This window comes from Scyliorhinus canicula, chromosome 10 (genome assembly GCF_902713615.1).
Source record: "Scyliorhinus canicula chromosome 10, sScyCan1.1, whole genome shotgun sequence".
NCBI lineage: Eukaryota > Metazoa > Chordata > Chondrichthyes > Carcharhiniformes > Scyliorhinidae > Scyliorhinus > Scyliorhinus canicula.
This window is the reverse complement of record NC_052155.1, coordinates 12,147,817-12,174,013: the sequence shown is the minus strand read 5'-3', so window position 1 is coordinate 12,174,013 and position 26,197 is coordinate 12,147,817. Positions and strand designations below refer to the sequence as shown.

The window sequence follows — 26,197 nt, the reverse complement described above, 5'->3', positions numbered from 1 at the left end:
CATAGAGAAATGCACAGAATTGCACAATCTGATCCGTAAAGAAGTGCACACATTTGAGAATCACGTGTCGTAAGAATAGAATGTGACTTAATGAGTCAGCATAAATAAGTGGCCTAGATCGTGCCCTGCCCACTCTTTAATCTTGGTGTCCATGCTGGCAGTGCAGTTTCTGTCGATAACAGACCCAGCAGATCATGCATGCCAACCGCTGCCTTACTCTCGAACGTTCACATTTATGAAATGAAATGAAATGAAAATCGCTTATTGTCACGAGTAGGCTTCAATGAAGTTACTGTGAAAAGCCCCTAGTCGCCACATTCCAGCGCCTGTCCAGGGAGGCTGGTATGGGAATCGAACCGTGCTGCTGGCCTGCTTGGTCTGCTTTAAAAGCCAGCGATTTAGCTGAGTGAGCTAAACCAGCCCCTATAATACCAAATACCAAGCATGTTCCCCTCCAAGCCGCGCAGAATCCTGACTTGGAATTATATTTCCATTTCTTCACTGCCACTGGGCTTTAATACCAAGGTTTAAATACCAAGGGCGCGATTCTCAGAGCCCCACACCGGGCCGGAGAATTGCCACAACGCCGGCGTGCGCTTCTCTGAGGTGTGGAGAATCGGCGCCATTTGCGTTGGCGCGTTTGACTTGAATCAGCGGGGCCGCCGATTCTCCGGCCCGGATAGGCCGCGCGGAGATGGCAGGTCCCACCGGCGCCGTTCACCCCTGGTCGCTGCCGGCGGTAACTCTGCGTAAAGTGTCGGGGGGACGGCCTGTGGGGCGGGGAAAAGCGCTCCTCCACCTGGGGGGGCCTCCGATGGGGTCTGCGGTCGGCGGGCCGACCTCTTCCCCCCCCCCCCCCCGGCTTACTTTGCTGCGCGGCCGGCTCCTGAACCCCCATGCCATGTTGCGTAGGGGCTGGCGTGCTGAAGAAGTCCCCTGTGCATGCGCAGGTTGGCGCGTCCCAACTGCGCATGCACAGGTTGGCACGGCACCCATTTGGCACCGGGAAGGGAGGCTAGAGTGGCGTGAACCGCTCCAGCGCCGTTCTGGCCCCCTGTGGTGGCGCTCCGTGTCCATTTTGCGTCGTCATGAAACACGACAGCGTTCACGATGGCGCAAACACTTAGTCTCCACTTTGCAGAATCGCCCCCCAAGTTTGCATTCCAATTTCTGACTTTCATCGGATTCCAGTTGACGTTTTTTTTTAAATGTAGCTGCAGAATAAGATTTCAAACCAAACAAAGGAGACAGGTTAGTCTCTGCAAGGCTTATTCCACAGGATGTGGACGTCACTGGCTAGGCCAACATTTATTGCCCATCCCTAATTGCCCTTGGGAGGGTGGTGGTGATCCGGCTTCTCAAACCGCTGCAATCCATACAAGTACTCCCACAGTGCTGTTCGGGAGGGCGTGCCAAGATTTCAACCGAGTGGCAGTAAAGAAATGGAAATATAATTCCAAGTCAGGATGGTGCGCGGCTTGGAGGGGAACATGCTGGTGGTGGTTCTGCCGTGCATCTGCTGCCCCGGCCCTACTATGTAGCAGTGTCCATGTGTTTGAAAGGTGTTGTTGGTGGCGCGCTGCTGCAATGCATTTTATGTGTGGTACATACTACTGCCGCTGTGCATCAGTGGTGGAGGGAGTGAATGGTTAAGATGGTGGATGGGATGCCAATCAAGTGGGTTCGTTTGCCCTGGATGGTAACAAGCTTTCTTGAGCTGTTGGAGCTGCACTCATCCAGATAAGTGGAGAGTATTCCATGAGGCTCCTGATTTATACCTATATTGCCGGATGATAATATGTGTTTGGAATACACTGTTTATAATGAGAAAGAACAGACAATATATTTGTGGACACCAAACGAGATGAAGGTGAATTTTAAGAGATGAGAATTTTGGTCTGCAATAGTGACCTTCATTTCATAGAAGGGCCTGGGATCAAGTTAAAAATTAGTCACTCTACACACCAGCAGATGAAATGTGTTTTCATTCCTCCTACTGGATACAGCTTACACCAATAAGCACCCACTGTGCATCATTGAAAGCCTAGATTTCCTCTTTTATACATCTAAAGGGTTCAATCCAAGGTGCTCTGCAGGACAAGTAGCAGCTCCTGGGAGTTTATTGCAACTCTAAAACCACATAGGCTGTGTCGCCCAGGAATACTTGGATGCCATGTGGAAAGTAGGCAGCCGCTAGAGAAGGGTTCGGCTGCCTTCCATAAAAATTACTTCCATGTTTTCCATTAGGTGGTTCCTGTAAAAATGGTAACATAACACAATTTCAAATGAGGACAAAAACAAGCTGATGGTTTACTATAATAAATTGCAGCTGCAGTGGCAACAAGCAGAGCTGAAATACTCTTTCCATAAATGCCGAGAGATGGAATAGGAACCTGCCCTATCTAGGGAATGGTGTTTTAGAATCATTACGCCATGCCTTGTTCATTCTGGAACAAATTTTTATTAATCAACAAAGAGATATTGAATGGATGATTTCACTATGAATTGTTTATGCAGTAAATGCGTTGACAAGCAAAGGATTACAAAGATCTAAAACTCAAACTGTGAACATGTGCTGACCATTGCCATGAGTTGCATGACCTTTAGTGCTATTTTTCTAAAAAACAGACACTGGCAGGGGACAACTGATGAAATACAGCACATCAGTACAGTAACTAGCTTCAAATCTGCAGAAATTCAAACATCTGTAACATTACAAGAGTTCTAAATCCAAAACAAACAACCTTGGATCAATAAACAACTGATCAAAGACATAATTAAGCTCTGCATGTGCCTTAAATAGCATTATCCCAGAAACAAACAAAGACTTTTAATGTAACAATCTATTTATTTTTTTAATTCAAGTTCTATTTTTCAGTAATGAATTCTTGTCAGTTTGTTTAAGCAACACTGTACCGAATAATAGTTTAGAAAAAAAGAACATTTAGGATCTGCCTGCCAGACTTGCATATAATCAAAGCTTTCAGCATTATCACACGCTCAGCCATTCAGCGAATGAAGATTCTGTGATTCAGAGTGCAGCTGAACACATTTAAGGGGGTTGCATTGTCAGGAATTTCCGGCTAGCTAGCCAGAAATTCCAGATATAAACAGAGTGACCACTCAACAGTATCCAGGATGGCAATGGACTACGAGCCTGCTTGAATCTTATCATACATCTTGCTGCCCAAACCTAAAAATTTGAAAAATATGCCCCCGCAGTGTAACAGAACTAAAGGAAGGAAGTGAACTTTCCACAACTCAATAACATTTGATTTTAAATATTAGTATGATAAATGATTACAAATGTTTGAAAGAAATATTTATATAGAGTTTCTAGATGAAGAATGCACTATTTAGATCCCCTGAGAAATTGTATTCTTGGAAAGAATATGACAATCTTCAATTCTCCAGCCATCTTGGATGCTGTTGCTGTTGGCAACAGCTGAGGAAACATGAAGTTTGAAACACAGTTGTTCACCACCATGACTCCCAGCTAGTTGGAACAGCCTTATCCTCGCTTGCTTTGGAGGTTCGCAATATGAGCTTGATAAACACTGACCAGACAATTTCTCAAACCAAAGTCTTGGGCAACATCATGATGCTGAAACAAATACCGCTCTCATGTCTTTTTTTAAAACTAGGTCAACACTCCAGCGTAGTACTGAGGGAGAATGTGGCACTATCGGAGGAGGTAGTTTGTATGAGGTGTTGAGCTGACACACCAAAGAGATTCTCAGGTAGAGATCAAAGATCCAACAGCAGTGAAGAGCCAGGGAGTTCCCCGGGTGTCTGGGCCAACATAAATTCCTGCAACCAACAGATAATCTTGAGCATTTGTCTCATTGCTGTTTGTTCAGTCTTTGTGATCTGTGCCTCACATATCCTACAACACTTCAAAAGTGCCACATTGGCTGTAAATTGCTCTATAATGTCCTACGGTCATGGAAAGACACTAGAAAATGTCATTTATTTTTTTCACACAGTTACAACCATGCTTAACTGTCAGGTGTGGTATTAAGAAATCAAAAAAGAACCTGACACTACTCAAAACAAAACATTTTACGACAACTTTACAAAAGAACAAAGAACAAAGAAAAGTACAACACAGGAACAGGCCCTTCAGCTCTCCAAGTCTGTTCCGACTATGCTGCCCGTCTAAACTAAAATCTTCTACACTTCCGGGGTCCGTATCCCTCTATTCCCAACCAATTCATGTATTTGTCAAGATGCCCCTTAAACGTCACTATTGTCCCTGCTTCCACCACCTCCTCCGACAGTGAGTTCCAGGCACCCACTACCCTCTGTGTAAAAATCTTGCCTCGTACCTCTCCTCTAAACCTCGCCCCTTGCATCTTTAACCTATGCCCCCAAGTAATTGACCCCTCTACCCTGGGAAAAAGTCTCTGACTATTCAACGTGAAGTAAAGCAAATGTCTTCCATACACCTTGCCTTTCCCCATTCTCTTCCTCCTGTAGCAGCTTTTCTGTTTTTAAATACAACTTAATTTCGGGCAGTACATGGCACAGTGGTTAGCATTACTGCCTATGGCGTTGAGGACCCGGGTTCGAATCCCGGCCCTGTGTCACTGTCCATGTGGAGTTTGCACATTCTCCCCGTGCCTGCGTGGGTTTCACCCCCACAACCCAAAGATATGCAGGGTAGGTGAATTGGCCACGCTAAATTGCCCCTTATTTGGAAATAAAATAATTGAGTACTCTAAATTTATAATTAAAAAGAACAACTTAATTTTGTTATTTATTTCTGAATTTCCTGAGTATCACATTATATGGTATGGTAAACATACCCTCAGACTCCAAAATGAGCTCTTCCTTCAAATTATTTACTTTTTATTCATTCATGCGATAGGAGCTTTGCTGGCAATGCCAGCATTTCATAGATTATCATAGTCTGGAACCTGCCCATTATGGTAGATCTTGCGAGGGGTAATACAAAGAACAAAGAAAAGTACAGCACAGGAACAGGCCCTACGGCCCTCCAAGCCGGTGCCGACCATGCTGCCCGTCTAAACTAAAATCTTCTTCACTTCCTGGGTCCGTATCCCTCTATTCCCATCCTATTCATGTATTTGTCAAGATTCCCCTTAAATGTCACTAACGTCCCTGCTTCCACCACCTCCTCCGGCAGACAGTTCCAGGCACCCACTACTCTCTGTGTAAAAAAACTTGCCTCATACATCTCCTCTAAACCTTGCCCCTCGCACCTTACACCTATGACCCCTAGTAATTGACCCCTCTACCCTGGGGAAAAGCCTCTGACTATCCACTCTGTCTATGCCCCTCATAATTTTGTAGACCTCGATCAGGTCGCCCCTCAACCTCCGTCGTTCCAGTGAGAACAAATGAGTTTATTCAACCTCTCCTCATAGATAATGCCCTCCTTACCAGGTAATGTCCTGGTAAATCTCTTCTGCGCCCTCTCGAAAGCCTCCACATCATTCTGATAGTGTGGTGATCAGAATTAAACACTATACTCCAAGTGTGGTCTAACTAAGGTTCTATACAGCTGCAACATGACTTGCCAATTCTTATACTCAATGCCCCGGCCAATGAAGGCAAGCATGCCGTATGCCTTCTTGACTACCTTCTCAACCTGTGTTGCCCCTTTCAGTGACCTGTGGACCTGTACACCTAGATCTCTCTGACTTGCAATACTCTTGAGGGTTCTACCATTCACTGTATATTCCCTACCTGCATTCGACCTTCCAAAATGCATTACCTCACATTTGTCCGGATTAAACTCCATCTGCCATCTCACCGTCCAAGTCTCCAAATGATCTAAATGAGCATCAGTAATCCCGGAAGAGACCTCTCGTGGGATCTGCCAGCCACGTCCCTACCCAATTCCTGCGGGACATAGCTGATATATCATGTCCATTGTCTTTTTGAAGTTCTACACTGTGCTCTTCACAGTTTACAATAATTTGAAGTTTTTGAAATTGCCCCCTGCACACTAAAATCTAGATCATTAACATATAACAGGAAAGTCAAAGGATCTCTGGGGAACACCACTGCAACAAACCTTCCTCCAGCCCAGAACATAACCATTGACCGTTACTCTCTGCTTCCAAAAGGCTTCAAAAAAGCCAGCTATTTAGCACACTTTGCTAAACCAGACCCTTTTTATTCCATTAGCTATAACTTTTCTCACAAGTCTGTTGCGTTGCACTGTAACAACAGCATTATCCTCATCGACCCTTTCTGTTACCTCCTCAAAATTCTCCAATAAGTTAGTAAAACACGATTTCCTCTTTAGAAATCCACATTGGCTTTTCCTAATCAACCCATATTTTTCCATGTGACTATTAATTTTATCCTGAATAATAGTTGCCAGATGCTTTCCCACCACTGATGTTGAACCGACTGGTCTGTAATTGCTGGGACTATCCTTACAACCTTGTGAACCTTTCAACAATTGTGACGGAGGAATTTCTTCAGCCAGAGGGTGGTGAATCTGTGGAACTCTTTGCCGAAAAGGCTGTGGAGGCCAAATCACGGAGTGTCTTTAAGACAGAGATAGATAGGTTCTTGATTGATAAGGAGATCAGGGGTAATGGGGAGATGGCAGGAGAATGGGGATGAGAAACATATCAGCCATGATTGGATGGCGGAGCAGACTAGATTGGCCGAGTGGCCTAATTCTGTTCCTATGTCTTATGGTCTAATGATGAAAGGACTCAAACATCTTGTTGAAATCTGAAGTTGTTATGGGTAAAGCAGCCTGTTGCCAATTTCCATCAGCAAATTTCAGCCATATCTGAAATTGCAATATGCTAATTATTTCAAACTTTCATAAAATTCCTTTAACTTTAAATTAGCTGCGCTTTGCGAGAAGCGGAAATATAACATTTCAGAGGGATGGAGAGAATCTACTGATGTGTAATCTAGGCTTTCAATGAGTGCAGAGCGAGATGTGCAGTTATAATGTTTACGCAACGATGCAAAAAGGCTAACAGTAAAAAAAAATGAGTGAAGTGAATTCGTGCTCTATCAGTCTTATTTACATCAAATCAACAGTATAAAAGAGTGAAACAGTCTGGTCGAAGATCACATTTTGTTAAAATAAACATATAGAATCGCTAAGTTACCGGTCAGTTATCCCTTATGTATATTTCTGCTTAAACTCAAAATTATAGAGTTATACTGTTATAGATCTGAGAAATATTTTCACCAGCAGGCTGTTGAAGAGGTAACTGGAACCTTGTGAATTTCAATTTCAAATCAATTTATCACTCTTTTCCTGTTCACAGAATAGATTCTAGTTGCCGATTCAATGTCAGTAAGTTAAACAGTTCACGCAATATAAAATCAGGAGTTCAAATGTAAATAGAAAATCAAACCTATAACTGTAAATCATGTTATAATTCAACACACTGTTCATCAAGGGAAAGGGAATGAAGTAATATGCCAGTAACAGTGCTCATGCTGAGGGTCAGAGGCTGTTCATGGAAACCATCTGTTTGAGTCCCTTCGAGCCACACCAAACACAAATGATCTTTTAAAAAAATATCCTATTCATTAATGCATCACAGCTGCACGGAGTGTTACTTCATTTTTCCATGGTAACGTCCTTTCTGTTTCAAGGATCTGATTTCAGTTTGGTAGCAACATATTCCTCCATCAATATTGAACACATTCATGTGTTAAATATTAAGAGTTATTGCAAATTCCTGAAATAGAATCGTTTCATTTTAATTAGGGTTACATCAGAACTTGTAAATCCTGAATATATCATGTTCATAACTTTATTTTATATACAATGTAGTTTGAACCATTTCTACCAGTTGGTGGCTTAATCGTACATTTCGGTTTTTAATAGGAAGTTAATTTATTTTCAAATAATGTTTTATTCGTACTCCGAACGCAGTTTAAAATTCCATCTCTTCATCAAAATTAGTTTATGCACTACAGTCTAAAAAGCGTTGCGAGGGTTATTCTTATTTCAACACTTGGACTGCTGCTTGAGCAATTGTTCCGTCACATTCCACCGATCCTACCATGTTAATTAGTAAGTCCGTGCAAAGTCCTCTAACCCAGTCCAGTTACTGTAAGAGAACATGGAAGGGACAACTGAAAAATTGGTTTGCTTTCACATAGCGCAAGATGCAGTTGTATAATGATGACAATCCCAAAATGGTCTCCTCCCAAACAGACCATTTAAAATAACCCAACAAAAAAATTCAAGCGGTGCTCGTTCCATCCTGGTAAGTTACAAAATAATGAATGTTTAAGGGTTTAGGAAGATAAATGTAAACGCTGGACTATAAATGGTTGCACCTCTTTTCTCCCCGGGTTTTCAAAATGTGAATAGCACTGGCGGAAATGACATGTTTCGAAAAAACAAACAAAAGGCACAGAGCAAATCCCACTTAAAACTGGAAGATTTGCTAAAAATTGTTCATCAACTCTGCATTAATGCCGCTTTTTGCCATAAATTAAATATTTTGCCACTTGTCTTTTTTTCAGTATCTGTAAACTGTGCGCGCATCCTTGGCACAAGTAAAATGCGCTGGTGAATTTTCGGTACGGGAGTTCAGTTAAAATTTGGACAAACACAACTAAGTAAAGTGCATTTTGTGCAAGTGAGCTCATTGTATGATGAGAGGAAGTTCCTTACAGGATTGATTGAAACCTCATGGAGTCCAAAGTGTATGCTGCAGTTACCTAACAACACTGCTGCTGCTGCCAGCAGTCCCCTCGGCGGCTGTACAGTCAAGTAACTGAGATGAGTCCACCGCCTCGGGAGGATCCAAGACCAATTTCAAGGGTTGGTTTCTGCTTAACATCTCTGGAGGCAATGGCGCCCCTGGCAGCAAAAAAACATTGCTACTGAAATGCAAAGAGCCTTTCTATTTTCATTTGCTGGCCAGGAAGAAAGTTAATAATCGCGCAAAGGAACTGGCTGAATTGTCCTCTGTTGGAGCTAAGCAAAAACAACTGCTCATTCCAAACAGCCAATCGCAGGTTTGCCCAAGCAGCTGTAGTCTGACTGGAACACTCCAAATTTAGTGAAGCAAAGAGGAATAAAAAGAAGAAAGTCTTTCATTTTAATAGATAAACATGTAACTTTGGTCATCGCTTTTGCACAGAAACAAATGGCATACCTAAAGTAATGACAGACACTTCTTAATATCTAAATTGATTAGCATCACTAATCACTATCCAAGGTCTTGGATAGATATTGAGACTCCTCTGTTCCAATAGTACCTCAAGCCAAACTTAATTCTAGAAGCAATGTCTGGATTTGTTTTTAAAATGTGGGTCATATGTTCCTGAAAAGAAGGGGTGATATGCCAATCAGGTCAAATGATATGTCAATCATTTGGTTCTCCATGTAGAATCTGATACTGTTAATATTACTGACTAAACTTGATGGTTCTGATGAGTTGGCTGCCAACGGCATTGCAGAGGTGATGTCAAGGCCCTTGAGAATTCTGGTACAAAGTTGCTTAATGGCCACATCACAAACGGAGCTCAGCTGAACTCCAAAACAGAGGACTGATTTTTACATTATACCACTGGTGGGTTTAAAGTGTAGAATCCAGTAGGTGGCCTTCCTACCGCCTACCCACCCACCTCTGGCCTGTTTGATTTTTTTATGGGGGAGGGTGGCGTGCAGCAGACATTAGGTTGCCAACCTTTGAGCCGGAAGGGTGGGGGGGCTGTTTAAATTAATGGGTTTTGAAATGGGTTAACATTAGGCACCTTGTTTCATGTGGAATTGTTTAGTATTTTCTTATTAAAGATTGAGCAGTTGCATGAGTGAAGCAATCGCTTAATTAACCCGGGGCCATTGACCTGTCAGAGCAACCCGATGACAGCTTAAGGGATGGACTCTTGTGTTATTTAGACTGGTCAGTGACAAAGTCGACGGGTTTCACTTGAAAATTAAAGGGAAAAATATTATGCTTTTTGACACAAATACGTGATAGAAAATATGATCCAAAAAGCATCCCTCGGTTTCTCCAAAGTTCAACAGTGAGAAAGATTAAAGAAGTTGAACAACATTAACTTCACAAGCCAAGCACAAGAATTGAATACAAGAGGAGTTCACATATGAGGGCTTCCCTGAGAATTAAGGATGTAAAACTTGAACTACCTCTACACAAAATGTAACTAACAACAGACAACTTGAATTGATTCAGAAAAGAACTATACATTATATTTCATAAACTCAAGATGTCCCAAAGCACTTCACAGCAAATTAAATGATTTGAAATATAGCCATTGTCAATGACTCTCCCTTGGACTGATCCCTGTAAGAATGCTATTCATGACGCCCTATGCTTCTCTTGTTTGGCCTTGTTCCGCATTGTAAACAATCGCTATTTGTTGATGTACCATTGTCAATGTACTCTGTCAATTATTCTTTTGTCTACCATGCACGTACTATGTACATTCCCTTGACCGCAGAAAAATACTTTTCACTGTACTTCGGTACATGTGAAAATAAATATCAATGAATCAATCAATCAATGTAGGGAATGCAGTAGTCAATATGGGGCCTCACGGTAGCATGGTGGTTAGCATCAATGCTTCACAGCTCCAGGGTCCCAGGTTCGATTCCCGGCTGGGTCACTGTCTGTGTGGAGTCTGCACATCCTCCCCGTGTGTGCGTGGGTTTCCTCCGGGTGCTCCGGTTTCCTCCCACAGTCCAAAGATGTGCGGGTTAGGTGGATTGGCCATGATAAATTGCCCGTAGTGTAAGGTTAATGGGGGGATTGTTGGGTTACGGGTATACGGGTTACGTGGGTTTAAGTAGGGTGATCATTGCTCGGCACAACATTGAGGGCTGAAGGGCCTGTTCTGTGCTGTACTGTTCTATGTTCTATGTTCTATCTACATAGCAAGGTCCCACAAACAGCACCTAGATTATGATCTGTTTTTAGTGGTGTTGCTTAAAAATAAACTTTGGCCAAGAAGCTGCAAGGACACAATTACTCTTCTTCAAATATCACCACGGGATCTTTTACATATACTCGAGAAGGCACGTGTGGCCTTGATTAATGTCCTACCCCAAAAACAGCACCACTGACAGTACTGCACTGACATAGCCGGGACCGATCAGGACTACGGGGCCAATCTCACCACTCTGACATCCCATAAATACAACACTAACATCCCAGAAGATGGCAAGGCTACCTAATCAAACCAGCGCATTGTCATACCAACTCGAGAATGATTGATGAAGATATTGCTGAGTCTGTCTGTAATACACAACATATGGAAACTATTTAGTAGATAATGCTACATGATGAATTTTTTCCTAAAAAAACACTCCTCTGCTCTTGTTCAAATAGCACCATTTTTCAAATGACTTTGCCATTGAATTTCTATTTTTATATTACGTCGCCCAGATTGATAATGCATACACTGCATTTAGCCCCTCGATAAGTGTCAGCAGATGTAATGTTTTCAATTTCTTACACATAAATGCTTCTGTTACCTTTCCAGACCCAAGTCTGTCTTGTTTCTGCACATGATTTTTGGATGCGCATTAAAATTTAAATTTGATAAATATCTGCACAATTGCTCAAAAATGCAAAGATTCCAAAGTTGCGAGTGAATTGTTGTCAGCCCTGTAATGGAAGTATTTGTCATACCTCATTGCCGGCTATGATATCTATTTCATTGAAACAAGTTCAAAGAACTATTCTTAAATCAAAATTACACCATCACAAGTGCCAAGGTAAGAATAATGGTCTGGACTCAAACCTGTGGAGGGAGCAATGCTACACAACTTGTGATACTAAAGTGAAGATCCAGTGGTTGTGGTCCATGTAGGTACCAACAACATAGGGAAGAGTCGAAAAGAGGTTCTGTTTAGGGCTAAATTAAATAGCAGAACCTCAAATGTGATCATCTCTGATTTGTTATCCGAGTCACAAGCAAATTGACATAGATTAGGGAGTTCAATACATGGCTCAAAGATTTGTGTGGAAGAAATGGGTTTTGGTTCATGGGGCACCTCCACTGGGGAAAGTGACAGATGTACCATTGGGATAATCTTCAAATGAACCGTGCTGGGCCCAGTGTTCTGGCGAGTCATATAACGAGTGCAGAAGAGAAGGCTTTAAGCTAAATAGTGGGGGCAAGGGATCAAGTGTGGAAAGTTTTTTTATAGAAATGTTATTTATTGGATTTTTGCACAGAGTATATTTTGCCGTAATGTACACAGGATATGATACATCTATATATACGTAAGTAGGCATCCGTTCGTGCTGGCGAGGCACTTCTGGAGGGTAATCCTCGAGTGAGTCTGGTGCCAATGTTGCCCCTCGCTTCTCCTGGTCGGATTTCGCCGACGTTGTCTTCCCGTGCGTGCTGCAACTTCATCCGGCCCTCCCGTCCTCCACCCGTGTTCTCCTTTTTCTCTGTTCCTGTGGATGTCAGGCTGATTAACGTTTCCCTGCCTCCCCACCCCCCTGCCTCCCCTCTCTTGTTCCCTGTCTCTTTCCTCCCCCCCCCCCCACCCCCGGCTCTCCTCTATTGTTCCCTGTTGTAAACAATGAAAAAGTGAAGACAAGGCAAGACAGCAAGATATCAATAATCAAGGCATGGCAGAAAGGATTACAAATTTAAAAATGCCACCAGCCAATAAGGGCAGAGATTGCAAAAATGGTTAAAAAAAACTGAATTAAAGGCTCTGTATCTGAATGCACATAGTATTCGTAAACAAATGATCCGATAGCCATTACAGCGGCACAAAGGCTGAGACCTGAATAGTCATGGGTGCATGACTTTCAGAAGGGCAGGAAGTTAACAAAACGTGGGGGGTAACTCTGGCCTTGATTCTACTAAATGGGAACAATGTCCCCCAGCGAGCGCATTTGGGCATCTCTATTAAACCCCTGTCAGCCTTGTTCTCTCCCAAGGAGAACATTCCCAAACTTTCCAATCCATCCTCATATCTGAAGTTTCTCAGGGGACAGTTTCAAAGTTTGCGGATGATAAGCAACTTGGAAGTTTCTATTCTTGGAACCATGCTATTGAACTTGTTCTGCAATCTCTCCAATGCATTCACATCCTTGCTATAATGTGGTGCCCAGAACTGTGTACAGTATTCCAGCTGAGGTCTAACTTGTGTCTTCTATATGTTCAGCACAAACTGTACTCTTCAACTTCAGCATGAACTGTTCTTCTATTCCATGCCCCTCTTCATGAAGCCCAGGATACTATATGCTTTATTAACTGCTCTCTCCACCTGTCCTGCCACCTTCAATGATTTATGCACATACACACCCAGGTCCCTCTTCTCCTGAAACCCTTATGAGTTTTAACCTTTATTTTATGTTGTCTGTCCATGTTCTTCCTACCAAAAAGCAATTCTTCACATTTCCCCCCACTGAACTTCATTTGCCACCCATCTGCCCACTCCACCAACTTGTCTTATGTCCTTTCGAAGTTCTACACTGTCCTCCTCACAGTTCACAGTACTTCCAAGTTGATTATCATCCGCAAACTTTGAAACTGTGCCCTGCGCACCAAGATCTGGGGGGGGGGGGGGGGGGGATTCTCTGACCACGTTGCAGCCAGCGCAAATCTTGCTATGTCAGAGCAATTCCAGGAGAGGCTCAAAGCAGGATTTGCGCCAGGCGCAAAACAGTTTCCAATGCTCATAGTCCACTCCCTGTGGCATGATCAGGATCTCACCCAGAAAGGGCAAGAAACTGATCGCAACTCATTTCTATTCATTTTAATCTCATTTGTGTGATTATGAATTAAATGAATAATAACCCCACCCCCACACAAGCAGGAAGTCACCCGGGCGCAAATCACTACTGGTCCTTAAAAGCAGGGATCAGGTGCCATGGACACCAAGTGGGAGCAAGGAGGTGAGTACCCCTCACCACTTACCCCCAGCGAGCAGAAGGGCAGAGCAATAGCTGGCCAGATGCCGTCAGAGGGGTTCTTCAAGGGAGCTGGAGGTTGGGGGGCTAAGGCTGGGCTGGAGGGGGCCAGGTCGTGATCTCCCCCAGGATGAGGACTACTTTGGAACTCCTTGAAGCCTAATTTATTTCATGTTTAACACCCTATTACAGGGCAAAGCACAGCTACAGCCTGTCTGTCCTAATACCCTCTCACAGGACAGAGTCGTGCTGCAGCTTGTTTCTTAAAGAAGCATTTCACTCGCCTTGAGGTTTTCGTACTGTACTCGCTTGTTTACATTCCATTTCACTGCCCTTGAAGTTTCAATAGGCTCTGTGGTTTTAATGTTGCAGCATGCCTTCTTTTATCCCTTTGTATTTGGTTGTTTAAATTCCATTTCGCTGCCCTTGACTTTTATAAGCCTCTTGATTGACAGCTGAAGGCTATCTCAAAGGGGAGAGTAGCCTTGTCTGTTTTTATAGCACTTCACGATCCATTAATTCTGAAGTGCTTCCTCGTTTGAGCAGGTGTCCTTTCTGACTGTATTTTTTCTCTAGTGGGTTTTTTCTATTCTGAATTGCTTCCCAGAAAGAGAAGGTGCTCTGTCTGTGTGCTTTTTTCCCCCACAGTGGTTTCTTTTGCATTCTGACGTGCTTCCTGGAAAGAGCAGGTGTACAAGAGCAACTTTTTTGACTGGATCTTTTTCAACCTCTGATACCTGAACAGGATGCCTGCAATTGAAGAACCTTTTCACCATAGAAGCAGCTGGCACCACTCAGACATTGACACGCAAGGGTTCCTCTGTTAAATTTATTGGATCGACAGGATGACCACACTGGGGGACCCGGAGGCCTTTGTAAGCACACGTAGTCAGGGGCATGGCACTGCCAAGGCCTGAAAAGGGGGGGGGGGGGGGTTCAATGTCAGAAATTGAGAGGTGAGGGTCTTTGCTGGCGAAAAGAGGGAGGGTCTCTGCCAGCAAGAAGTGGGGAAGGTGCTGTAGGGTTATTCGGTATATGGGGCACCCTTCTAATCACGGAGGAAATGCAGTTGCAGGCACATTCGGGACTTCAGCGCAACCCAGTGCAGCTCCAAAATAATTTCTAAATGTGAGTGGATTGCGATCTGGATCACACAGATCTACCCGGCATAAACCACAAAGCATTTCCCACTGAAGAAAACACTTCAAAATTATTTGTGAGAATGGTGTCCACGATCATTAATATATATCAGTAAAAAGCAAGGGTCCCAATACCGACCCCTGGGGAACCCTACTACAAACCTTCCTCCAGCCCAAAAAATATCATAGATTTTACAGTACAGGAGGCCATTCGGCCCATCGCGTCTGCACCGGCTCCTTGAAAGAGCACCCTACCCAAGCCCACACCTCCACCCTATCCCCATAACCCAGTAACCCCACCCAACACTAAGGGCAATTTTGGATACAACGGGCAATTTAGCATGGCCAATCCACCTAACCTCCACATCTTTGGACTGTGGGAGGAAACCGGAGCACCCGGAGGAAACCCACGCACACACGGGGAGAACGTGTAGACTCCACACAGACAGTGACCCAAGCCGTGAAGCAATTGTGCTAACCACTATGCTACCGTGCTGCCCAATTGCTTCCCAGTTGTCCAGTATTGCCCAGTTGCTTCCAGGGCTCTACATTGAGCAGAAAGTTTTCAGCTTGGAGCTAGAAAAGGCTCGCCAAGGACTCCACACCACGATAAGCATTACTCTCTGCTTCCTATTATTCAGCCAATTTTGTAACCAGGTTGCTCCTGATCCTTTTATTACGTGAGATATAACTTCACAAGTCTGCTGTGTGGCACTGAATCGAATGCCTTTTACAAGTCAATCTGCACCATGTCAACAGCATTGCCCTCATCACTCCTTCCCGTTGCCTCTTCAAAAAAACTCCAGCAAGTTAGTTCAACACAATTTACCCTTTAGAAATCCATGCCAGCTCTTCCTCATCAACCCTCATTTTTCCATGTAACTACTAATTCTATTCCAAATAATTGTTTCTGGAAGATTGCCCACCACTGAAGTTAAACTGACGAGCCTGTAATTGCTGGGCTTATCCTTACATCCTTTTTTGAACAAGGCACAATGTTTGCAATTCTCCAGTTCGGTAAGTGCGCCAGATTTCTCACCTTATGTTTTTGTAAAATTGAGAAACCGGAGGAAAAATGCCAAACACACAAAGGCTAGGGTTTTCCAGCATTGCCCTCATCCAAATGGCCTCTGTCACCAGGATCTTCCCGTGCCCACCAAAAGTCAAAGGACTTTTGGCTGGTCTGCCCCATCCCCCGCGGTGGGTCCCACCACAGCAGAAAATCCCGGCTAAAGTATCTTCAAGATTTAATGAAAAAAATTTAGGTCAATCAATATTTATTTTTCTGATTGGCCAGCAGAAAAAAAATCAAACTCCTCGATTTACCTTCAAAGTTCATCAGCAAATTGCTGCCAATTTAAATTTTCCTCAAAAGTGTTGAACAAAAATAAAATGAGCATTATCCGATAAAAGAGATCAAAATCAACACTATGTGCTTAAAATATCCAGTGAGTGGGATTGATTGAATTGCTCTCCAGACAGTCAGCACGACTTGTTGGTGCAAATGGCCTCTTTCAGTGCTGCAATTAATCATGCATAAATAAATGCTTATCCAAATCAGAAACTAAGAGCAATAATGAAATCATCAGTTGCATAATGGTTAAAGCTGTATAGTGTTCCTAACCTATATCTAGTTGATGTACAAGGGTGGCACAATGGCACAGTGGTTAGCACTGCTGCCTCACAGCACCATCCTCAGGTGACAGTCTGTGTGGAGTTTGCACATTCTCCCCGTGTCTGTGTGGGTTTCCTCCGGGTGCTCCGGTTTCCTCCCCCAGTACAAAGGTGTGCAGGTTAGGTGGGGATAGGGTGGGTGAGTCGGCCCAGGTGGGGTGCTCTTTCGGAGGGTAAGTGCAGATCTAATGGGCCAAATGGCATCATTCTGCACTGTCGTGATCTCATCCTATTCTATTCATAACGATATCCTACCAGCTACGGAAAGGACATCCAACCCATTGGAACAGAGGGCCGCAGCCATATGTTTCAGGTTTTGTGAGCTGCAGATGATTAAATTGCTTTTGTGTCATGTAGGTTCAACAGCATCACTCTCTTCAGTTACATGTTTTCCATGTTATTGGAAAATCATTCCAAACATCACATGGTTTAAGAGTGTTGGTGCATTATGAGATGCAGAAATGTAGTCTCCAATCCGTGGCTCATACCGCCCCACCAAACACTTAAATTGACTGTCTGGTGCTCCTTCTCTCTGACCTGGTTTGTAGCCTGGCCCACAGTTCTTTCATCTGTGGCGTTGCCTCAACAATATTCTCTCCTACTCGTTGCCCAAAGTTGTAATTTCTTCGCCCACTGCTTGTGTTTCCCCGACAAAAGACTGACGGATGAAGGCCAATGCCTCTCAAGTTTACTAATAAAACAGAAGGCTTTTCCCAATCTTCCTGGCCCGTACAGCTCAAAGCACTGCAATTGGCAAGGTTTAAACTAATGTACACAATAACCGTTGAAAGTCAGACATTGTGAGATGATCTGAGACCTATCTCTTCATAAAAAGAAAGATTCCAACGCCAACAATAACTGCCACTTGCATTAATCGGACAGAAAAAATTCATCCAGAGCCACAGAAGGGGAAATTAGAAGGTGTTTAAACACTTGTCAAGGGTGTAGGTTTTAAGACAAATCTTAAAGGAGAGAGAGGCAGATAGGTGGCAAGGATTAGGAAGGGAATTCCAGGGCAGCACGGTGGCGCAGTGGGTTAGCCCTGCAGCCTCACGGCGCCGAGGTTCCAGGTTCGATCCCGGCTCTGGTTCACTGTCCGTGTGGAGTTTGCACATTCTCCCCGTGTTTGCATGGGTTTCACCCCCACACCCCAAAGATGTGCAGAGTAGGTGGATTGGCCACGCTAAATTGCCCCTTAATTGGAAAAACGAATTGGGTACTCTAAATTTATAAAAAAAAAAGGAAGGGAATTCCAGAGGTTAGGCCCGAGGTGGCCTGACTACCAATGGTATGACAAGAGGCCAGCATTGGGGAGGACACAGAGACTTGGGATGGCTGCGGGCCTGGAGGAGGGGTGAGAGCCATGGAGGGAACTGAAAATGAGAATTTAAAATCAAGGCATTTACTGGGCCTGGAGTGATCGTAGGTCAGCGAGCACAGGGTTAATGGGCGAATAGGATTTGGTGTGAGTCAGGGTATGGCAGCACAATCTGAGATGAAAGCATCCTGAATAATGCTGTTTCAGTTACTTAAAAAATAAATCGGACCACATCTGTGCCGAAGAGTGGCATCACCTACCTGAAGTGTTAGCCGCTTGACTGCATCCCATACCAATCCAATGAATTCCTTCATTCTTTCTTCTGGATTGCTCCATTCTTCAGAGCTTTGCATTACTTTTATGGGGACAGAGAGCGGGCGAGATTCTTGAACAAGAACAAATGACAGTTGCAATTAGTAATGAAAAGCCGATGTATGGAAGTATTACCTACACTTTGTACAAACCGCAACCTCATGATGCCCTATAAATTCCATTGCTAAAATGCTGAATTGCAATGAAATTTACAATATGCATTAAAAACAGGATTCATTCCAGTTTTACTGTTGTTTTTCCGACCACAAACAGATTTCTAAATTGTTATAAGCGCTAATGTAGGAAAGAGGACTCTCGGTCATATTTATTCCGCAAAACACATGTTTATAAACAGCATCCTAAAAGCGCAATATTTTCCCTAAATCTAGTTTGTCATACGGAATGAAAATCAGAGTTGGGAACAGAAAGATGAAGAGAATACTTTGATGAAATATTCTCACTCATAGAATCCAATTCAAATAAAATGTGATGTGTGTCTTCCTGAAGACATTGGAACAATAGATTCAGTTGAGATGCAGATTATAAACAAGATGTTTAATAAAAGCCTAAATAGAAAGGGAAATGGGTAAGATTAGCAACACGGGGACAATCTGCAAATGTCCACACCCAAGCTGCAAATGGCCTTCTTCAAATCCATGGCACAGTCTGCCATCCGCTGAAAATTCAGAAAAGTTTCCATCAGAGACACGAGATTCAAAAGCAAAGTTCTGAGATGATCCTCGAGTGTGGACCTAATGAATTAAATTGATCCTCATTTGCCTTGATTCCCAGTTCTCAGAAAGATCCACATTTCTCATCAACTTCCAGAACAATTTAATACTCCATTTTGACAAAAGAAAAATACCAAAGGACCTGGTACAAAAATATGTGAAGATGTTGAGAAAAGAATCTCCTTGACGGGATGGACAAGAAATGCTCGCCGAGCCAGCAAAGCCCACATCCCGTTAAAAAAAAAGAATTTAATAAAAGGTTAAAGAAACAGCAAAGAAAACAAATGTTAGAGGACAGCGGGAAGCCATGCCATATCTTCCAACCAAGACTTATTACTTATACACCGGGGGTATAGCGCTGTATTCCATGGCAAGGCAGACATGATGGTATGCATCCCACCATGGTATCTGGGTGCCATAATGAAAAGGTGCACAACATCACAAACCCACCATTGAATAAAGAAGGTGAAACTCCAGGAACACACTGAGGCTGAAAGATGGACCTCCTCAATGACACTGAATCTGGAAGATCCACCTGTACATTCTCCCCACCACCCACTCCAGCAGGTTTCCCGATCCACCGTGGCAGGCACCAGGGGAAGGTCCTGCAGACAATTCACACTAGCGGGGCATGGGAAGATTCCACCCTGAATCTCAATTGATGAACCTCTCGCCACCTGTAACTTCTCTCAGAAGTTTGTCAAGTTGCCTTTCACAAGTCAGGAATGTGTAGGTGTGAGGCCAGTAGCCATGATTGGTTGAAGTTTTGTATTTTTGCATTTTATTTCTGCTTTGCTCTTGGTTTTAAGCCTATACTGAATAGCAAAAGGAATTTTGTATTGAATCTTACTTTGTTGACATTGATTTAAACCTAGATGTAATTGTGCTTTGATTATTGATCAATTATATAATCAGGAATATTGTTAACTGTAGAATTGGACTTTTTCCCAAGGATTTTTCATAATAATAATATTATTATTATTATGCACATCATATTCACAGCTGATGCTTTGGCTGAACAAAAACAAAGTTATATATTTTACCATGTTTTAAAAAAAAAGAGGAACTGTTCTTACTATATGACCACTGGACTACAAGCCAGGATGGTAAATGGCCTGACATGGGATGGTCAACTCGTGTGGTCATCAGGAGATGAAGTTTTATTGATGGACATAACATTTGATGAGTAGCAGATGGGAAGACACCATCAAAATATGCATAAACAACTAGGATATATTACAGTCTGCTCGGTCTTGCGATGCCTGTGAGGAAAATTGATAAGGACTGAGAATTGTTTTGAGAGTGCCTGAACCAGATCTCGAAAGGCTGTAATGGAGTCAGATATTTGGCTGAAAGGGACGCTGCATCCAGGACTCAGGGCTGCAGCTTTAGTGGAATAGTCAACCAGTGAAGACGGAGGAAGGGACATCGAAGTGACTAATCAAAGAGTCCGCCACTGTAGTCTTGGTCATATAGTACCAAGGGGTTGTTTACCAATTTAGCGTCCTGTTGTGGAACACACTAAGTTGGGGTTACCAATTTTGGAGGAACTTCCGTGGAACAGACCAATTTGGGGTTATTGTTCGTGCTTTAAAAAAATATCTTTATTCATTTCTTCTGATATATAATATTCTCCTTTCAATACAGATATCTTTCTTTTCAATTCTTTCTTTTTTATATTGTAAATTACAATTGTCATATTATTATTACCATAATTCAATGTTCAATATAATTGTTGTTTTCACACATTACTGAGCATTGTTACTCATTCCTGTTAGGTACAAAGTACAGCTCCGAACCCATGGGAGACTCTGAAGGGGCTCTCATGCCTCCTTACCAGTGGCTTTACACCCACAGGAACATAGAAACAGGAGTAGACCCATTCAGCTCCTCAGGTCTATCCCGCTATTCAGTTAGATCATGGCTGATCCACCTCGTAACTCATAGGATAGCACAGAAAGAGGACACAAGGCCCAATTTGACGGGCCATCTCTCTGCAGAAGCTCAACAGTTCCACTGCTAATTTTTCCACACAGCCCTGCCACTTTCTTTATCTTCAGGTGTTTATCCAACTGCCTTTTGAAGGCCACAACTGAATCTGCCTCCACCACACGCTCAGCAATATATTCCAGATCCTTTGTCATTGTCTCTTCTGCCATTCACCTTAAGATTTGCATTCTTTGGTTCCAGACCCTTTTGCCAATGGGAAGTCTCTCTCACTCTATGACTATCTACTTTGTCTCAGCCCCTTGTGCTCTTGAACACCTCGATCAAACCTTCTCATCCTCACAGAGAACACGCCAGCTTCTCCAATCTCTCCTCATAACTAAATCCCTCATCCATGGAACCATTCTTTTCTGCCCCCTCTCTAAAGGCTTCACATCCGTCCTAAAGTGTGATGCCCCGAACTGGACACAGTCCTCCAGCTGAACTGAACCAGTGTCTTATTAAGGTCCACATCTTTTGTACTCGATGCCTTTATTTGTAAAGCCCAGGGTCCTGTATGCCTTTTCAATCAATTTCTAAACCTGCATAGCCACCTTAATTGATTTGTGGTCTCTCTGACCCTGCAACCTCTTTAGAATTGTCACCAGTTGGTTTATATTGCCTCTCCTCGTCCCCTACTTCTCAGACCAAGGATCTTACTTGCATTTTACCAGCTTTCTCGACTGAAGTTCCACTGCAAAGACTTGAGCACAAAATCTAGGCTGACACTCGCAAGACAGTACTGAGGGAGCTCAGTACTGTCAGAGGTACAGGGCGCGATTCTCCGCTCCCCATGCCGGGTGGGAGAATCATGGGTGGGCCGGGCGACTCATTTCACGCCCATCCGGCGCCCCCCGCGATTCTCCCACCCCCGCTCGGAAGAATCGCCGCTTTTCACGGCGACCGGCGATTCTCCGGCCTGGATGGGCCGAGCGGCCTGTCGTTCGCGACCGGTTCATGACGGCGGCAACCACACCTGGTCGCTGCCGTCGTGAACATGGGCGCCAAAGGCCCGTTTGAAGCTTGTGGGGGATGGAGAGGGGAGTGAGCACCACGGCCATGCTCGAGAGGGGACTGGCCCGTGATCGGTGCCCACCGATCGTCGGGCCGGCGTCTCAAAGCGACGCACTCTTTCCCCTACGCCGCCCCGCAAGATCAAGCCGCCACGTCTTGCGGGGCAGCGGAGGGGAAGACGGCCACAGCGCATACGCGGGTTTGAGCCGTCAGCCATCGTGACGTCAGCCGCGCATGCGCGGGTTGGAGCCGGCCAACCTGCACATGCGCGGCTGATGTCACATAGGTGCCACCGACGCATTATTCTCGGCGTGCCGCCTTGACACAAGCGTCAAGGCCCGGCGGCCGAGAATAACGGAGCGCCGCTCCTAGCCCCCCGGGTGGGGGTGAATAAGGTGAGAGGAGCGGCCTCCGAGGCCGTCGTTAAACTCAGCCGAGTTCACGACGGCCTTCCCGATTTTTCCCGGGAGCGGAGAATTCCGCCCACAGTCTTTTTGGATGCAATGGTACATTGTTCTTTGTGGGGCCTTGCTATGCTCAGATTGGTTGTCATTATTTCTGACATTACAATAATGACCACACTTCAAAAGTATCTCATCGGGTTGAAAAATGCTTTGCTGTGCCCTTAAGTGTCCAAGTCTTTCCTTCTCCCATGGAAAAAATTCAGAACAGATAAGTTACCAGAAGCAATTTTGGGAACAAATAAAATTGACCCACATTGGTTAAAAATTAACGCTGTCACGATCCCAGGTTTTATGACCCTATTGATACTTATTCAAGTGTATAATTGTGTTATTTTCATCACTCCAGTGCCAGGATTATTCTGATACACTCAACTGGTTTTTATTTGTTCAGGGTTGCCAATTATCTTTCAAAACGCCTTGATGCTCCAGAAATATTACTGGGCATTGCTCAACATTAACTTCTTTTTTAAAAATCTTTTACTCAGAAATGGTTTTTTATACATCCTCAAAGTCCAGTGTGAAAAATGCATTTTCTGGGGTGTGATACCCAAAAATACAAACGAGTACGCAGCTCTACATCAACAGTATGAGCAGTAGAGACTTTTAAATCCATTTCAGTAACATGACAAACGGCATCTGGGTAATAGAGTACCAGTATGGCTGTCTGTTGGAGGTACTGGGGAACTGGGGAAACTTCCAAAACTCCATCGTGGAAATGGATTTGGTTGCAAACGAGCTGGACTTTCAGAGATCAGAATCTTTTCCTGTAGAAGTACTGAATGGTGTCTAAGGCAACACATAATGGTCAGTTGGGTGCAATGTGGAATCTGGCTTGTGGAATCCTATAAAAGTTGCATGGTTCTGCCTTTTAATTACCTGTTGACCTTCAGGAAGTGATTGAACTGGCTTGCTATGGAAGTAGAAGCAAGTCAAACTGTGGGAAACCTGTGAGTGGAGACCATTCATCTCCTGAATTGCCTCACAAGCCTAGTTTCCTTCGGCTCCTCCTCCTGTTCCTCTAAAGAACAGAACTGGCAAATTGCTCACTACGTCATAGAACATAGACCATACAGTGCAGAAGGAGGCCATTCAGCCCATCGAGTCTGCACTTAAGCCCTCACTCCCACCCTATCCCTGTAACCCAATAACCCCTCCTAACCATTTTAGGTCACTAAAGGCAATTTATCATGGCCAATCCACCGAACCTGCATGTCTTTGGACTGTGGGAGGAAACCGGAGCACCCAGAGGAAACCCATGCAGACACGGGGAGAACGTGCAGACTCCACACAGACAGTGACCCAGCAGGGAATCGAACTTGGGACCCTGGAGCTGTGAAGCCACAGTGCTACCCACTTGTGCTACCGTGCTGCCCTAGAGATCCTCTAATCCTTATCGGGATTAGAGGACTGGGCAGGAAGGAAAATCAGAGCTTCCCAGCAGAAAGGTAACGTGAAAACATTTGACAAACAGCTTAGAAACAAGCTCAATCTTAGAATTCTCATTCTTGTTTTCAAATCTATCCATGGTCTTGCCACTTCCTGTCCCTGCAGCCTCGTCCAAGCCGACAAATCACCTCATCACCTATTATGCCCTTAGGTTAAGGGCTTTTTCCTGCTCAGCCTCACCTTTTGGGTTGGCGGGAGCAAATAGGGTGGGAAACAGAGAAATAAACTTTTCCCTGTCTCGAGCTGGGAGTAGGAGGGGTAGTGGTAGGGGGTGAAGCATAAATCTGAAAACCCCATCAGATTTGGGGTACCCTCTCCTCTGGGACCTTGGGAGCTCCAGCCCTCTCTCATCCCCTGGCCTACCCCCCCCCCCCCCCGATGGCACGATTACCTCCCGTCAGATCCCCCACCCTCCCTACCGGGAGACCCCTGGGACTTACCATGAGGACGGTCCTGGGAGTTAGTTCCAGGCAGAGCGCTGCAGTATCTCTTCCGGCCACTGCAGCAGCACTGAGCCTGAAATGGTTGGCTAGCTGTCAGCCAATCTCTCACGTGCAGGACCTACTTCAAAGGGCGAATGGAAGTCCCACACCTACCCATGGCAAAACTGTTTTATAAGTGGAAGCCGTTGCTGTTCGCAGATTTCTTTACATCCACAGACAACATTTCTATTGCAAAACTGGTCATCAATTATGTACAGATATGATTGGCACTGTGCATAATTGGGCTGGTAATAATGGAAGATGGCACTCATTACATAAGAATATTAACATGAACTAACTGAAATAAAGATGAGCATTTTATACAGATACTTCCTCTGCTGGAATTGGCAGTGGACTACGTATTGGGTGGGTGCTAAAATGGAAGGAAGTGTTCCTGGCAAAGATTAGGTGGTATTGTTTGGAAAATTTTAACTTTTTGTGTACCCTTGCAGGTCACAAATGCTTATAATTTAATTTCAAAGTAAGGACACCAACGTGTGTTCAATCAATTACAGGAAAAGTGAAGTGAGAGAAACAAAATCAATTTGCAAAATGCTTTTAGGATTTAGGTTTATTGTCACGTGTACCGGGGTGAAAAGTATTGTTCTGCAAACAGTCTAGGCAGATCGTTCCATCTATGAAAAAATATAGGACATACGATACATACACAATGTAAATACATAAACACAGACATTGTGTGAAGCATACAGAGTGCAGTGCTACTCAGTGGAGAAGATGTGTGGAGAGATCAGTTCAGTCCATCAGACACATATTCAGGAGTCTGGTAACACAGGGGAAGAAGTTGTTTTGAATCTGTTGCTGCGTGTCCTCAGACTGTTGTATGTCCTGCCTGATGGAGGAGGTTGGAAGAGAGAATAACCCAGGTGGGAGGGTTTTTTAATTATGCTGCCCACTTTCCCACGGCAGCGGGAGGTGTAGACAGAGTCAATGGATGGGAGGCGGGTTCACATGATGGACGAGGCTGTGTTCATGACTCTAGTTCTTACGGTCTTGGGCCAAGCAGTTGCCATAACAGACTGCGATGCAACGGGATAGGAGGCTTTCTATGGTGCATCTGTAAAAATTGGGAAGACTCAATGTGGGCATGCCGAATTTCCTTAGTTTCCTGAGGAAGTATAGGCGCTGTTGTGCTTTCTTGGTCATAGCATCGACGTGGGTGGACCAGGACAGATGGTTGGTGATATGCACACGTAGGAATTTGAAGCTGTCAACCATCTCCACCACGACACCATTGATGCAGACAAGAAATGTATGATTCTTAAGTCAATAACGAGCTCCTTAGTTTTGCTGATGTTGAAGGAGAGACTGTCATTGTTACACCACGCCACTAGGTTCTCAACTCCCTCCTGTAATCTGACTCAATATTTTTCGAGATCCGACCCATTATGGTCGTGTCGTCAGCAAACTTGCAGATGGAGTTGGAGCCAAATTTTGCCACACAGTCTTATGTGTATAGGGAGTATAGTCGGGGGCTAAGTACGCAGCTTTTCAGAGCCCCGGTATTGAGGACTATCATAGAGGAGGTGGTGTTTATCCTCAGTGATTGTGGTCTACGGATTAGGAAGTCGAGGATCCAGTTGCAGAGGGAGGAGCCAACTCCTCAGTTTTGGAGTTTTGATACGAGCTTGGCTGGGATTATGCTGTTGAAGGCGGAGCTGTAGTCAATGAATAGGAGTCTGATGTACAAGTCCTTGTGGTCTAGATGCTCCAGGGATGAGTGTAATGCTCATCACCACCTT

At 44.2% G+C, this 26,197-nt stretch overlaps 1 protein-coding gene across 5 annotated transcripts in view; it reads right to left on the bottom strand.

The window, feature by feature from the left end:
- LOC119972233 (vacuolar protein sorting-associated protein 13B-like) overlaps positions 1–26,197 on the bottom strand; it is a 1,046,946-nt gene that overhangs the window by 463,639 nt on the left and 557,110 nt on the right. For all 5 annotated transcript variants that reach the window (XR_005462014.1, XM_038808618.1, XM_038808616.1 and 2 more), the window contains exon 22: positions 18,263–18,387. Coding sequence is in view for 4 of the 5 variants with exons in the window: in XM_038808618.1 (XP_038664546.1) it covers positions 18,263–18,387 (125 nt within the window). In the remaining variant the exon portion in view is untranslated. The remainder of the gene's footprint in view (positions 1–18,262; positions 18,388–26,197) is intronic.